This window comes from Pelobates fuscus, chromosome 9 (genome assembly GCF_036172605.1).
Source record: "Pelobates fuscus isolate aPelFus1 chromosome 9, aPelFus1.pri, whole genome shotgun sequence".
Taxonomy (NCBI): Eukaryota; Metazoa; Chordata; class Amphibia; order Anura; family Pelobatidae; genus Pelobates; species Pelobates fuscus.
The window spans coordinates 89,273,817-89,288,661 of NC_086325.1; the positions used below are offsets into that span (position 1 = coordinate 89,273,817).

General features: G+C 44.6%; 1 protein-coding gene across 1 annotated transcript in view; it reads left to right on the forward strand.

Annotated features, from left to right (window-relative positions):
* Nucleotides 1-517: 517 nt before the first annotated feature.
* LOC134572878 (heat shock factor protein 3-like) overlaps nt 518-14,845 on the forward strand; it is a 96,292-nt gene continuing 81,964 nt past the window's right edge. Inside the window, exons 1-3 of the mRNA XM_063432157.1 lie at nt 518-731; nt 5,290-5,398; nt 7,485-7,612. Of these exons, the coding sequence (XP_063288227.1) occupies nt 621-731; nt 5,290-5,398; nt 7,485-7,612 (348 nt within the window). The 5' untranslated portion in view covers nt 518-620. The remainder of the gene's footprint in view (nt 732-5,289; nt 5,399-7,484; nt 7,613-14,845) is intronic.

Sequence of the window (14,845 nt, forward strand, 5' to 3'; positions counted from 1 at the left end):
CAGCGACTAGCTCTGTTCCCTCAGTCACTAGCTTTGTTCAGTAACTAGCTGTTCCCTTAGGCACTAGTTTTGTTCAGTAACTAGCTGTTCCCTTAGTCACTAGTTTTGTTCAGTAACTAGCTGTTCCCTTAGTCATTAGTTTTGTTCAGTGACTAGCTCTATTCCCTTAGTCATTGATTTTGTTCAGTGACTAGCTCTGTTCCCTTAGTCACTAGTTTTGTTCAGTAACTAGCTATTCCCTTAGTCACTAGCTCTGTTCAGTAACTAGCTGTTCCCTTAGTCCCTAGTTTTGTTCAGTAACTCTCCTTAGTGACCAGCTCTGTTTAGTAAACAGTCCTTATTTAGTGAGTATCTCTACTTAGTGACTGGCTCTGTTTGTTGACGTTGTCACAGTATCCCAGCATGGTGTGCTGTCAGCGGAAATAGCAAAGGAAAGGGGGCTGGACGTTTCATTTGGTTAGTGGGTGCAGCCAATCAGCGAGCAGCTCCCCGTTCTCCTGGCGGAAGTGGGTTATTCCGTGTTTTGGTAAGCCATTACTGAGCACTGAGTGGGCGTGCCGCTCGCTGTGATCAGTAGGTCGCCGTGTTACAGAGTGTTTCCCGAATCCCCCGGTCTGGCAATGAAGGAGCCCTCCGCCTCTCCCGCTAACCCCACGGTCCCGGCGTTTCTCGTCAAGCTGTGGACGCTGGTGGAAGACCCAACCAATGCCGACGTCATCGCGTGGAACTGGGTAACGTGCGGCATCTCGCCCAATGTGCACAGCTATCCTGTTACAGAGCTCCATGAGTGTCTTAGTAACTTCGTCACAGGCAGCGGGTAATGGGGTAAACTGGATAACATGCCCTAACCTTGGCAGGACAACATTAATCTCAGTATAATATCAATCAGTATGATCTCACAGAGGGATATAGCTGCTCTCCAGAATAATACTCACTGATTATTATAAGCAGGTCAGGGAAATATCCAGCGGACAGAAATTACATTGTATACAAATATTGTATCTGAAAGAATAGTTACCTTTTTATTGATAAGAGCTTTGCATCCTAAACAGAGTATGGACGTCTGTACATATTTAAAAAATTATTATGTTATATACAATTAGTGCTAAAAAACAAAATAATTGTAATAATCCTTGTTGAAGTTACAGTGCAAATAGCGCAAGGAGTGAATTCTGGTTTTAAAGGACAAAATGCTAAATTCGGTAATATAATAAAATACTCCTCATATATATAGCTTTATCAGATTATTTGTTGATATGACCTTATTTTGCTTTTTGCTCGCTTTCCAGTGGAGCCATGTGTTGACCCTGTTACCATACTGATCAACATCATATTTAATTGTGGGTAAAAAGGATTAAATAACTTAATTTAGTAATTCCATCACTATCTCAAAACAATCACATAATGATATGCCTTATCTATTCTTATGCTGAAGCACTGACAGTGAAGCCAGCATGTCAGTGATGTGGGCCTGCCCTGCCTGGGGAAACATTCACAGGTAAGGCCAATAGCAGAGGTAGGATGTTGCAGTAATGTGAGGAATGTACAAAAAACACACAAGAGAAGACTCAACAAGTGGCTTTTCTGCTGTATAGACTCCCATTTCAGTTTGAATGGTAGTGCCTTGAGAGAGCGAGAGGAATTTACATATTACCTGTGAGGTTGCATCAGAAAGTGTGTCTATTACATGTATTTTGTATCCACACTTCACTTCTGCTTTACTACCCACGTGCAGCTTCTCGGGGCTCTAATAAGAATAGGTGGCTGAAGCAAGTTGCCATGTGGTTCCTTTCGTCCTCTTGCACATCCCAAAATCTGTGCTCATCAGTGCCGTCCAGGAAGGGGCCCACTCAGAGGGTGATCAGCTGAAGAGATAGAATCATGTCCACAGTGTTAACATGTAAAGATCTCACTTTTTTGAACATACCGCTCCCTGATGGTGACCTTGCTAATCTGAAGTGCTTTCTTCTTGAAGGTGAGCCAGTTGACTTTGTGCCATCTTCAGCTCCTGACAGATGGAACTGCTTTGCTGGTGTACGATACGACAGGAGGAGCTATAGTGTAAGGCAGGGGTTCCCAATTAATTCTTCCAGTGGAACCCTTTGATGTAGTGTTTCAAAGTGTGTGCATCTGTGTTTGTAGTGCCGGTATGTGTATATCTGTGTTTGTATGCGCCAGTGTGTGTATCTCTGTGTCAGTATGTCTGTGTGTGTATATCTGACACTCAGATACATGCACATTGACACACACTTGCACCCACAGAAACACACACTTGCACCCACAGAAACACACTTGCACATAAAACACACTGGCACATACGATACACACAGTGACACATATACAAACCTTGACACAAACTGACACAATCAGACACACATACACTCACTGACAAAAACACATACCCTTTTACAGAAACACATACAAACACATATACATTCTCACTGACAAACACACATTCACTCTCACTGACAAACACACACATATACTCTTTGACAGACACACATACAAACTCCCTACCAAACACACATACATTTTTTTTTTTTATTTATTTAAGGACCACTATAGGCACCCAGACCACTTCAGCTTAATGAAGTGGTCTGGGTGCCAGGTCCATCTAGGATTAACCCTTCCTGCTGTAAACATAGCAGTGGTTTATATGAGGGTTAATCCAGCCTCTAGTGGCTGTCTCATTGACAGCTGCTAGAGGCCCTTCTCACTGATTTTCTGTGACTGATTGAGAATGCTTTCCTATGAGACTGGCTGAATGCGCACGTGGCTCTTGCCACACATGCGCATTCAGCGGATGACGGAAAAGGAGGAGGGGATTAACCCCTTCTTCACCCGAGAGCCCGGCAGGAGGGGGGGCCCTGAGGGTGAGGGGGACCCAAGGACCCTATAGAGCCAGGAAAACTAGTATGTTTTCCTGGCACTATAGTGGTCCTTTAACATTTTACTCCACCCAGCCCCTCTACCTTTAGGAGTGCTGGCATGGAGTCCCTGGGGTCCAGTGGGGCTTCTGAGCAGCTGGCATGAGGGTGGTGAGGGAGCAGTGATATTCCTGCTCCGCTCTGCTCGCTCACACGCCTCTTGGTGTTGCCAGAGTGACGTCATATTCTGGCTCCAGCATCATTGCTGTGCACGTGAGGTAGCTCAGCAGGGATGATCACTGCCCACTGCTCCCTTGCCACCATCGGCCATTTTATTTTTTTAAACTTTTGGCGGAACCCCAATTGGGAAACGATGGTGTAAGGAATGTGGATTTGTATTCCTTGCACTATAGAATCCCTTTTAACTCAAGAGTCGGGAAGTTGCCTAGTGCACTTGCCTTGCAAATACATCTCAATGAGCTGCAAGAAAGGGAAGACTTGTAAAGGCTGCAAACAAGATCTCCAGCTTTTCCAAGTTGTTTTTAGATATACCCCCAGTGAAAAGATGCATAATTTAAATGCATTCATGTTTTCATAGTGGTTATATTTACTACATAGTTTTTTTTATTTTATATTTCGGCAGTGCAGTGTCTTTAAAAGCTCTTTGAGTACAACCTTTAGGAGTTAAAATGTCAAGTCCTGATTTTGATTATGCAATGAAAAAAAGTTATGTTTTGCAAATCACATTTGAGTGTATTGTGTCACCAAAATAAAATAAATTGGGCTTTCCATCTGGCAATTAATTGAAAATAATAGGTCAGTTTTGCTAGAGGCATGCACATCTCTGTAAAAATAATTCCATTGGAAATATCTCCCTCATTGAAATGTGCTTGGTCCTAAAACGACTAGGGACAACTGGTTTTAGTTTTTCAAAGACAACAGTTCATATACTGCTGCATGTAATACTTTTGCAGTTTGGGATTTATCATCACTCATATGCTAAGTTATTTGGCAGGTACAGGCATGACAAAATTCTTGTTAAATGTATATTGTCAGAACATTCATGCTCATCGCTACCTCCTCTGGCTAAAACAGAAATAATTATCATAATGGGATTCACAAAACAACAAATTAAAAGTTGAGGATGACACGTAACTGCTGCAATCACCATAAAAAACACACTAGAATATGCACACAACTGTCAGTTATTGCAGAGCTTAAAGTGTTACTCCAACCATTTTTCGTTAATTTTTTTTTTTTAAATTTAGAATACCCCTTTGGCATTAATAGATCTCCCCTATATTTAAAAAAAAAAAAAAAAAAAACTGTTGCAGAAATTACCAGGAATCCAGTGCTGGGCGTAGCAAACTGCGCTGGTTTCCACACCCTTATTGACATCACAGCCTACCTTGCAAGGTCCAATCAAATGCTTCTCGTAGGGAAAGAGTTTGGGGGTGCACAATGGAGGTGGGGGTATATTTAAATAAAAAAAAAAATTTAGATATATTACTCACACATAATAAGTTAATATTGAATGGAGTAATGGGATGACACATTCAAGCTTCCCCTTGCAGGCACTAGCTGCAAGGGTAGAAGGTTGTATCTGTCGCCAGCATGCAGTGTATTCCGACAACAGGCATATGTTTTGCACTGAAATAACATTTGTCAGCACAGAGAAGAGTGCCAGGGATGCAACTAACCCCGTGCATAAAAGTGCAATTATCTCCGTTTGTACAGTATTTCAAGCAGAATATGCAGACTTCTACCACCATGGCCATTTCTAAAAGCAGTTGTCCTGGTGGTTGGAGTAACCCTTTAATAATTTCTCAGTTAAATTTTGTTTCAGTACTCTCTCTCTTTTTCCAATGTGAGACCAGTGAGTTTGTTACAATGTAGAATGGAGCATACAGGGAGCATGGTGTCAAGGTGGACCAGTGCTACTGCTAGTTTGTCCTAAGCTGAAATGTTGCATTGTATCACATTGAGGTGTTGCTCTAATAGGGCTGAACAACCTCTACTAATCATGGTACATCAGTTCTGCACTTTCTGTATATGTCACAATTGATAAAAAAAAAAAAATTCTAATTATTACTTAATGCACGATACACTTGAATATATGTATATTCCTACAGTCCTCCAAATTATATGCTTACCATTTTATTTATTTGTGAACACAGTACATTTGAATGCAAACTGTTCTGGAGAATTTTCAGGGTACCTTTCTTAATAGTTAAAACTTTTAAAAAATGTTATATATATATATATATATATATAATTTTTTTTTTTTCTCAATTTAGTACATCTTTCTCTTTGGCAGAATGTTTATACAGATTAGAACTAGGTTTCTGATTTTATTATTTCTTCTGAAGATGTAATGTTTTTGAATATTTCAAAATGTTTTTTTATTTTTTTTACTTATCAGAATGGGCAGAACTTTTGCATTTTGGATGAACAGCGGTTTTCAAAAGAAATCCTTCCCAAATACTTTAAGCACAACAACTTGTCCAGTTTTATACGGCAGCTTAATATGTGTAAGTACTGATTGTTCTCAGTCGTATACTTTGTCTTTCGATGTACCTGTCATCAGAAATGAGGCAAACTAGTAATATGAATTCACTGTACTTGCTCCTCCAGGTGTTTAGTCTTTTCCACTATGTCTGTTGAGCAGACTTCACACTTCTAAATTACCAATATCCTATAAAATCTGTTTAATGTGACAGCAGCGATAGACTGAGGGCCCTGGGCTAACCCACACTTGTTTTTGTTAAAGACTATAGTCACCAGAACAACTACAACTTATTGTATTTATTCTGGTGAGTAAAATCATTTCCTTCAGGCTTTTTGCTGTAAACACTGTCTTTTCAGAGAAAATACAGTGTTTAAATTAAAGCCTAGGGATACCTCCACTGGCCACTCCAGATGGCTACTAGAGGTGATTCCTGGGCAGTAGATCAACTAATCCACTAACAGTGGAAATACTGTAGCAACAAAGAGACACGCTGTTATACATTTTAAAGGAATTCTATTGTGCCTGGAATACAAATCTTGAATCAATGCTTTCCTATGGGGTTGTCCTAATGAGATCGTAAGGGGGGCACTATAGGGTACTGTAGTGCTTGGAATACAATTGAGTCCCTATCCCATAGTTCCCCTTAAACACAGAAGCCAGACCTGGACATCGGGTAAGCCATCCTCTTGCACCCAAAAGGTATGGGAGCGGGGTAGGCCTATAAATATGAAAATTCTGACTTTGTACATGCTTGCACATGTTCAGGTGAGGACAGGTATGGGAGGCCTACATTACCAATGTAGGAAAAGTCCTCGATGCTTGCAGTAGTGAATTGGGTTTTAAAAGTCCTGCTTATGTGCTTTAAGGATTCCTCCTGCAGTCCAACTTGGGTTAGATTGTTAAACCTCGTAGTCCTCTATTGTCACATCTATCTGGCAATAAAGCTCATGGGAAAGTATGGGATCTAGTGCAATTTTATTAGTCTGCTCCCCTCACACACCACCTTTCCCTGCCTTGGCTCCTTTTCTTATGGATGAATCCATGTTCCTTAGCGTGAGAGTTTTTCCCTCTTTAAATGGACACTGTAAGCATTAATACTACTTCAATGCATTTGATGGGGTTTAACTTTACTAATATGCTGTATTGTTTTGTATGCTTAAATCTTTATAGTTTTTGCACAAAATAAATGTTTTGCAGAATGCTGCACCATAAACCTACCTCTTTAGCCATACCCCATCTCAGTCCATTAAAATACTTCCTTGTGAAAAAGGCATGTACATAGTTCTGCCACTGACAATACTGAGTGATATGAACAAACCAAAGTTTAGGACAGGGCATTCAGGGAGACCTATAGTAAAGATATCACTACCTGTTTGCAGTTTATCTGACTATCTGCTTCCATAATGTGAATTAAAAGCTGCTCACTCAGTGCTGTTGGGGTTGAGACTGCATCTGGCATGAGGGGCATTGGCTAAGGAGGCAGGTTTATGGTGCAACATTCTAATAGCATTTATTTATTTTGTGAAAAAAAAAAAATATTTGAGCATGCAAAAAAAAAAAAAGCAGGGCTTTCGCTAGTGCAGCTTGTGGGAAAGAGGCATCTTATCATGCAAACTGGCCCAATTCGAGTGTTCTGCATTATTTTCTGTAGATCTCAATGTTGTAGTCTCACACATGCTTTCATCATTCAGTTGCATGTGTATATTACACATTAAAGAACCCTCCACACCAAAATTAAACAAATCACTATTTAGTAGATATACCCCAATGAAAACATACATGCCACTTCAGTTAACTCGGTGGAGCTCATGGAACGAGGAAGAGAACCTCCCTAGCTGTTTGACAGCCATAGAGGAGTTTCTGAATTTATAAAACGGTCTATTTCTTAAAGATGGGATGATCTTTACCCATAGGACGTCAGCAGGCTGAACTGCTTTATGGGTGGGGAGTCGTTCTGTAATTTGTATCCACTTAAATTTTCTTATATTAATTTGTCTCAATTAAAGGGAGGGGGGTGAGAGCTGAGTTTGAAAATAACGTGTATATTTAGTACCACTCCTTTAATACATTTTAAGGTGGCTTACTTTCAAGTTTCCCTTCATTTGCAGATGGCTTTAGGAAGGTCATGAATTTGGAAAGCGGACTTGTGAATTCTGATCGTGCAACAGCAATAGAGTTCCAGCATCCTTGTTTTAAGAAAGGAAGGGCGGAGTTGCTTGAATTTATCAAGCGTAAGGTATGTTTATGAATGAGCATTATATTATTACATTAAAAGAACCTATAGTGGTAAGCTGCTGTGATAAAAATTAAACAAACTGGCGGTAATTTATACAGACCAGTATTTTAACTGCAAAAGTTAATAAATACCTTGTACCGCAGACATTAGTGACATGTTTAACTTCAGGAACACTGTTAGAAATACAATCCTGCCTTCCTAAAGTTTAGAGAAATATTAAAATAAACCTTTATTACTTTACTAGCTCCTTGGTATCACTATGCGGCCACTCATTTGCTGTCTGAAATCATCGGTATTGATGGTCTCAGCCAATACAGTGCTTCGATTGGGTGCCTAGTATGCATGTGCCATGCTATGCCTATCAGCATCTCTTCATACAGATGCAGTGACACATTGCATCTTTATGGGGGAGTGTTCCACGTCTGCTTGCGGAGTATTGGACACTGAATGTCTGTAATGCAAAGGTTTACAAGACCACAGCTGGGAGACCCTTTTCTGGAATTTGCTTGTGAAATGTTAGAGGAGAATAACTCCTACCTCTCCCCATTCCATATGTCTGACAGAAATCTAATGGAATGTGGGGTTCTAAGATGTGTTGCATGAAATCTTGCAAAAGCAAGTTGAACAATACATTATGGTACTGATGTCTGACCTAAAATATCAGATTCATTAAATATCACATGCTTTTGGAGCTGCTCTGACAATTGGTACAGGCAGGGGAAACAAGGGCACAATTCTTTAGGTAATACAGACCTGTTTTAACTGTTAAAAAATGTAAGGCTGCAGAATTAGCTTATTGCCATTGCGCAAACAAAAAACACGCTTTAGGTACTGCCACCGCGCACACCACAGGCAAGCCTTATGTGCTGCCAGCGCGCACACTGGCATGATTTTGAATTTAATGAATAGCAATATTAGTGACTAGGTCTAAGCACGATCCCCAAGATTTCTAATTTAAAGGAGCACTATAGTGACGGGAAAACAAACTAGTTTTCCTGGCACTATAGGGTTATTAGGTCCCCCTCCCGCTGGCCTGAAGGGTTAAAACCCCTTCAGCCACTTACTTTAATCCAGCGCTGGGCTCCCTCAGCGCTGGTGACCACCCCTCCCCCTGCCAAAGTCAGCTCCGCATGCGTGGCAAGAGCCGCGCGCGTATTCCAACCACCCACAGGAAAGCATTACTCAATGCTTTCCTATGGATGTCCAGCGTCATCTCTGTGTGATTTTCACACTGAGAATCGCAGAAGCGGTCTCTAGTGGCTATCAGGAAGACTGCCACTAGAGGCTGGATTAATCCTCAATGTAAACATAGCAGTTTTTATGAAACTGCTATGTTTACAGCTGCAGGGTTAAAACTAGGGGGACCTGGCATCCAGACCTCTTCATTGAGCTGAAGTGGTCTGGGTGCCTATAGTGGTCCTTTAACCCCTTGAGGACACATGACGTGTGACATGTCATGATTCCCTTTTATTCCAAGTTTGGTCCTTAAGGGGTTAAGTTACTGTTATTTTAAGTCAGGAGAAGTAGATTGCGCTACCACTAAAAGTCCATTGGGCAAGTAAAGGTGTGTGTGTGTGGTGTGTTTTTTCCCTCCACACTTCTGTGCAGGCTGCCCTGTTGCCATGTTTGCCTCTATTGTTCATCTTATTCAATCACCACTATCAAACATTTGGGCTGGATTTATGTAACTTCTTAGGGCAGATCTTGACAAATTTGCTTGGAATCTAGGAGCTGACAAAAAAAGGTAGGAGCTAGGTTTTCCAATGTCAAAAATAAAATTCTTAAAGGGACGCTTAAGTCACCAGAACCACGACAGCTTAATGTAGTTGTTCTGGTGTCTATAGTCTATCCCTGAACACTTTGCATTGTTGCCTAGTAACACATCTAGTGACAGTCACTCAGGCGGCCTATAGAGGTGCAATCTGGGTCAGTGGTGCAGCAACTATGTTCAGAGTCTCTCTCTCCACACGCTGCATGGAGGCATTGAACGTTCCCCATAGAAATGTACTGATTCAATACATCTCTATGAGGAAATGCTAGTTGGCTTAGCGTGGTGTTTTGCCACACATGCGCAATAGCATGGGATTGGCTGAGATCATCAAAATTGATGATCGCAGTCATGGAGGCTTAGCCAGCTATGGTGAGACCAGCACAGTGTTTCCATGTGATTCGATGGATTCCGGTAACCTAATCAGACACTCGCTGAAACTCACACTCACACACGCGCTCCCTGTCACTGCAACAATAAACAGACACTCGCTGAAACACACTCACATACACACGCTCCCTGTCACTGCTACAATTACACACATTAATGTGTCCACCCAGCCTTCCCTTTGGAAGAGCTGGAGTAGTTTGACTTTCAATGGGGTCCAGTGGGGCTTCTGTCATCTCTCTGCTCTGTTCCCGGTTTACTGATTTCCGAAGGCAGAATGACGTCATATTCCGGCCCCTGCTCTCCTTTTAGCAGGCCGCACGCCCCTGCTCTCCTTTTTGCAGGCCGCCAGCACAAAGCCTACTACCGTCAGGGCTGAATAGGTAGAAAAATCCCAGACGCAAGGGCGCCTGGGATTTGTTACTATTTATTCTATTACTTCAAATCAAAGTGGATAAAAATCAAGATATTTTTTACTTTTACTTAAAAGCAAAAAATCTTCAATATGAAACTCTGCACATACTGAGATGTTTTAAATTGCTGTCAGAGGTTTAACTCCACTTCCAGCTCTGTCAGTTGTACGTCAGCTCACGTGTATTCTAGGCTGGCTAATGTCAGTTCTGTGCATATTTATTGCACAGTGGGTCATTTATTGGCTGAAAGCGCTCAGACATCGAATGATCAGTGGGATATGCATCTGGCTTCTGCAGAAGCAGAATCTGTATCACCCAGCACCAGAGGATGCTAGTCACCCAGGGGTGACCCAGGTTAGAGGGCAAACTATTGCTTGTTCACGTTTTTAAAGATTGTTAAGAACGTCCATTAACAAACATTGATATTTAACCAAACACAATAGTTATAGTTAAATAATAACATTTTAAATTGTCTTTCAAATATGAGTGATTAACCAATTAAACTGGAGATAGTTCACCTTGCAATGATCTCATCATTCTATACCATATGATGTACTTTTATAAGAGACTTATAGACCATGAGTCCTCCTGTGAGAGAGGAGGTAAACGTCTTAATTATTTGACTCCGTAGTTGTTGTGGTGCTTAAAACCATAACCACTACTATATGAGTCTTATACACAGCCCAATATCAAAGTATAAGGTGCGAATGTGTGGTGGGTTTTTATTTACTTTAAATAGTTTGCATTGCATGTCTGGGTGAGGGATATGGGGAGGACCCTGCACGAGCCCACTTCTGTATTAAATCTGTTGTAAACCATTCCACAGTAGAGGCAATGGGGGTGGAAGTAACTAGCAGTATTACTATTGTCTGTTGCTTGTTTTTAACAGTAAATTAGGACAGATCCAAGTTCCCAGATTTTTATTAAAATGTCTAATATTGCATGGAGAAATCCACTTTGTATAGAAGTTATTTTTGTTCAAGTGATTTATTAATTAAACAATTCTCTTAAATTGAAAAATTAATCTGCACATCTAATTAGTTATATTCCCTAATAGTTCGCCAGAGGGAGACATTGCTCTTTTTTTTTTTTCTCTCTTTATACATCAGAGCTAAGAGTCTCTTTATCATTGATGTGTGCCTAGTTGCTTGCTCTGTGTTTATCCTTAAAGGGATTCTATTTGTTAGGAATACAAAGTTGTATTCCTAACACTATTGTATAGAGATGCATGATCAAAAGTTTTCCAAATAAAAGTGTAAACTCCTGTGTGGGGGTTAACCACTTATAATAGAACCAAAATGTAAGTGAACTAAATCAGGAGTTTGTTAGGGAAAGGTAATTTCATCCCTAGTTGTCAGGAGTCCTTATAAAAAAAATATATTGTTAAAACTTTAACCCCTTAAGGACAGCGGGTGTGCTATGCCGTCCTTAGGGACCTGGCTCTAAACGACGGAGGGCGGCATAGCACGTTCCCCACCCCATTTTATGTACTTACCCTGTCGCCGGCAATCACGGTACGGGGACTCACCTGGGAGCTCAGAGAGTTCCCTTCCGTCTGTTTCGGCCCCCCTGGGCCATGTGATCGCGAGGACCTCAGTCCAAGGCAGTGCCAGCAGAGGTAGTTTAAAATTACATTCATATATACTGAGATCATATATATTTAGTGTGTGTGTGTGTGTGTGTGTGTGTGTATATATATATATATATATATATATATATATATATATATATATATATATATATATATAGTAACGCTCCCGCGGGCGGCCGCCTACCTCCATGCGCGCCTGCAATATTCCCTGTGACGGCATATTAGAGAGCTGGCACATCCCAGACGCCAGTGCGAAATCTTTAATCGACGTGGCGCCTGGGATTTGTCGAGCCCTGCTCTACGTGTATTTTGATATTAATATTAAAATACTCTTGGACAGTATATGTGTGTGTGTGTGTGTGTATATATATATACTGTCCAAGAGTATTTTAATATTAATATCAAAATACACGTAGAGCAGGGCTCGACAAATCCCAGGCGCCACGTCGACTAAAGATTTCGCACTGGCGTCTGGGATGTGCCACCTCTCTAATATGCCGTCACAGGGAATATTGCAGGCGCGCATGGAGGTAGGCGGCCGCCCGCGGGAGCATTGTGGACAGCGCGCGAGGGAGCAGTACTCTGTAGCTTCTCTCTGCTCCCTCGCACTGTGTAATGAGCCAGAATATGACGTCATTCCGGCCCCGCTACCCACTGCAGGCAGTACGAGAGCGCAGAGAGGAGCTACAGAGTACTTATCCCTCGCACACAGGATGAGCCTGTCAGTGTGTGTGTGTGAGCCTGTCAGTGTGTGTGTGTGTGTGAGCCTGTCAGTGTGTGTGTGTGTGTGTGAGAGCCTGTCAGTGTGTGTGAGAGCCTGTCAGTGTGTGTGAGAGCCTGTCAGTGTGTGTGAGAGCCTGTCAGTGTGTGTGAGAGCCTGTCAGTGTGTGTGTGTGCCTGTCAGTGTGTGTGTGTGCCTGTCAGTGTGTGTGTGTGCCTGTCAGTGTGTGTGTGTGCGCCTGTCAGTGTGTGTGTGTGCGCGCCTGTCAGTGTGTGTGTGTGCGCGCCTGTCAGTGTGTGTGTGTGCGCGCCTGTCAGTGTGTGTGTGCGCGCCTGTCAGTGTGTGTGTGCGCGCCTGTCAGTGTGTGTGTGCGCGCCTGTCAGTGTGTGTGTGCGCGCCTGTCAGTGTGTGTGTGCGCGCCTGTCAGTGTGTGTGTGCGCGCCTGTCAGTGTGTGTGTGCGCGCCTGTCAGTGTGTGTGTGCGCGCCTGTCAGTGTGTGTGTGCGCGCCTGTCAGTGTGTGTGTGCGCGCCTGTCAGTGTGTGTGTGCGCGCCTGTCAGTGTGTGTGTGCGCGCCTGTCAGTGTGTGTGTGCGCGCCTGTCAGTGTGTGTGTGCGCGCCTGTCAGTGTGTGTGTGCGCGCCTGTCAGTGTGTGTGTGCGCGCCTGTCAGTGTGTGTGTGCGCGCCTGTCAGTGTGTGTGTGCGCGCCTGTCAGTGTGTGTGTGCGCGCCTGTCAGTGTGTGTGTGCGCGCCTGTCAGTGTGTGTGTGCGCGCCTGTCAGTGTGTGTGCGCGCCTGTCAGTGTGTGTGCGCGCGCCTGTCAGTGTGTGTGTGCGCGCCTGTCAGTGTGTGTGTGCGCCTGTCAGTGTGTGTGCGCGCCTGTCAGTGTGTGTGCGCGCCTGTCAGTGTGTGTGCGCGCCTGTCAGTGTGTGTGCGCGCCTGTCAGTGTGTGTGCGCGCCTGTCAGTGTGTGTGCGCGCCTGTCAGTGTGTGTGCGCGCCTGTCAGTGTGTGTGCGCGCCTGTCAGTGTGTGTGCGCGCCTGTCAGTGTGTGTGCGCGCCTGTCAGTGTGTGTGTGCGCGCCTGTCAGTGTGTGTGTGCGCGCCTGTCAGTGTGTGTGTGCGCGCCTGTCAGTGTGTGTGTGCGCGCCTGTCAGTGTGTGTGCGCGCCTGTCAGTGTGTGTGTGCGCGCCTGTCAGTGTGTGTGTGCGCGCCTGTCAGTGTGTGTGTGCGCGCCTGTCAGTGTGTGTGTGCGCGCCTGTCAGTGTGTGTGTGCGCGAGCCTGTCAGTGTGTGTGTGCGCGAGCCTGTCAGTGTGTGTGTGCGCGAGCCTGTCAGTGTGTGTGTGCGCGAGCCTGTCAGTGTGTGTGTGCGCGAGCCTGTCAGTGTGTGTGTGCGCGAGCCTGTCAGTGTGTGTGTGCGCGAGCCTGTCAGTGTGTGTGTGCGCGAGCCTGTCAGTGTGTGTGTGCGCGAGCCTGTCAGTGTGTGTGTGCGCGAGCCTGTCAGTGTGTGTGTGTGCGCGAGCCTGTCAGTGTGTGTGTGTGCGCGAGCCTGTCAGTGTGTGTGTGTGCGCGAGCCTGTCAGTGTGTGTGTGTGTGCGCGAGCCTGTCAGTGTGTGTGTGTGTGCGCGAGCCTGTCAGTGTGTGTGTGTGTGTGTGTGTGAGCCTGTCAGTGTGTGTGTGTGTGTGTGTGAGAGCCTGTCAGTGTGTGTGTGTGTGTGTGTGTGTGTGCGCGAGCCTGTCAGTGTGTGTGTGTGTGTGTGTGTGTGCGCGAGCCTGTCAGTGTGTGTGCGCGAGCCTGTCAGTGTGTGTGCGCGAGCCTGTCAGTGTGTGTGTGTGCGCGAGCCTGTCAGTGTGTGTGTGTGTGCGCGAGCCTGTCAGTGTGTGTGTGTGTGTGCGCGAGCCTGTCAGTGTGTGTGTGTGTGCGCGAGCCTGTCAGTGTGTGTGTGTGCGCGCGAGCCTGTCAGTGTGTGTGTGTGCGCGCGAGCCTGTCAGTGTGTGTGTGTGCGCGCGAGCCTGTCAGTGTGTGTGTGTGCGCGCGAGCCTGTCAGTGTGTGTGTGTGCGCGCGAGCCTGTCAGTGTGTGTGTGTGCGCGCGAGCCTGTCAGTGTGTGTGTGTGCGCGCGAGCCTGTCAGTGTGTGTGTGTGTGCGCGCGAGCCTGTCAGTGTGTGTGTGTGCGCGCGAGCCTGTCAGTGTGTGTGTGTGCGCGCGAGCCTGTCAGTGTGTGTGTGTGCGCGCGAGCCTGTCAGTGTGTGTGTGTGCGCGCGAGCCTGTCAGTGTGTGTGTGCGCGCGCGAGCCTGTCAGTGTGTGTGTGTGCGCGCGCGAGCCTGTCAGTGTGTGTGTGTGTGCGCGCGAGCCTG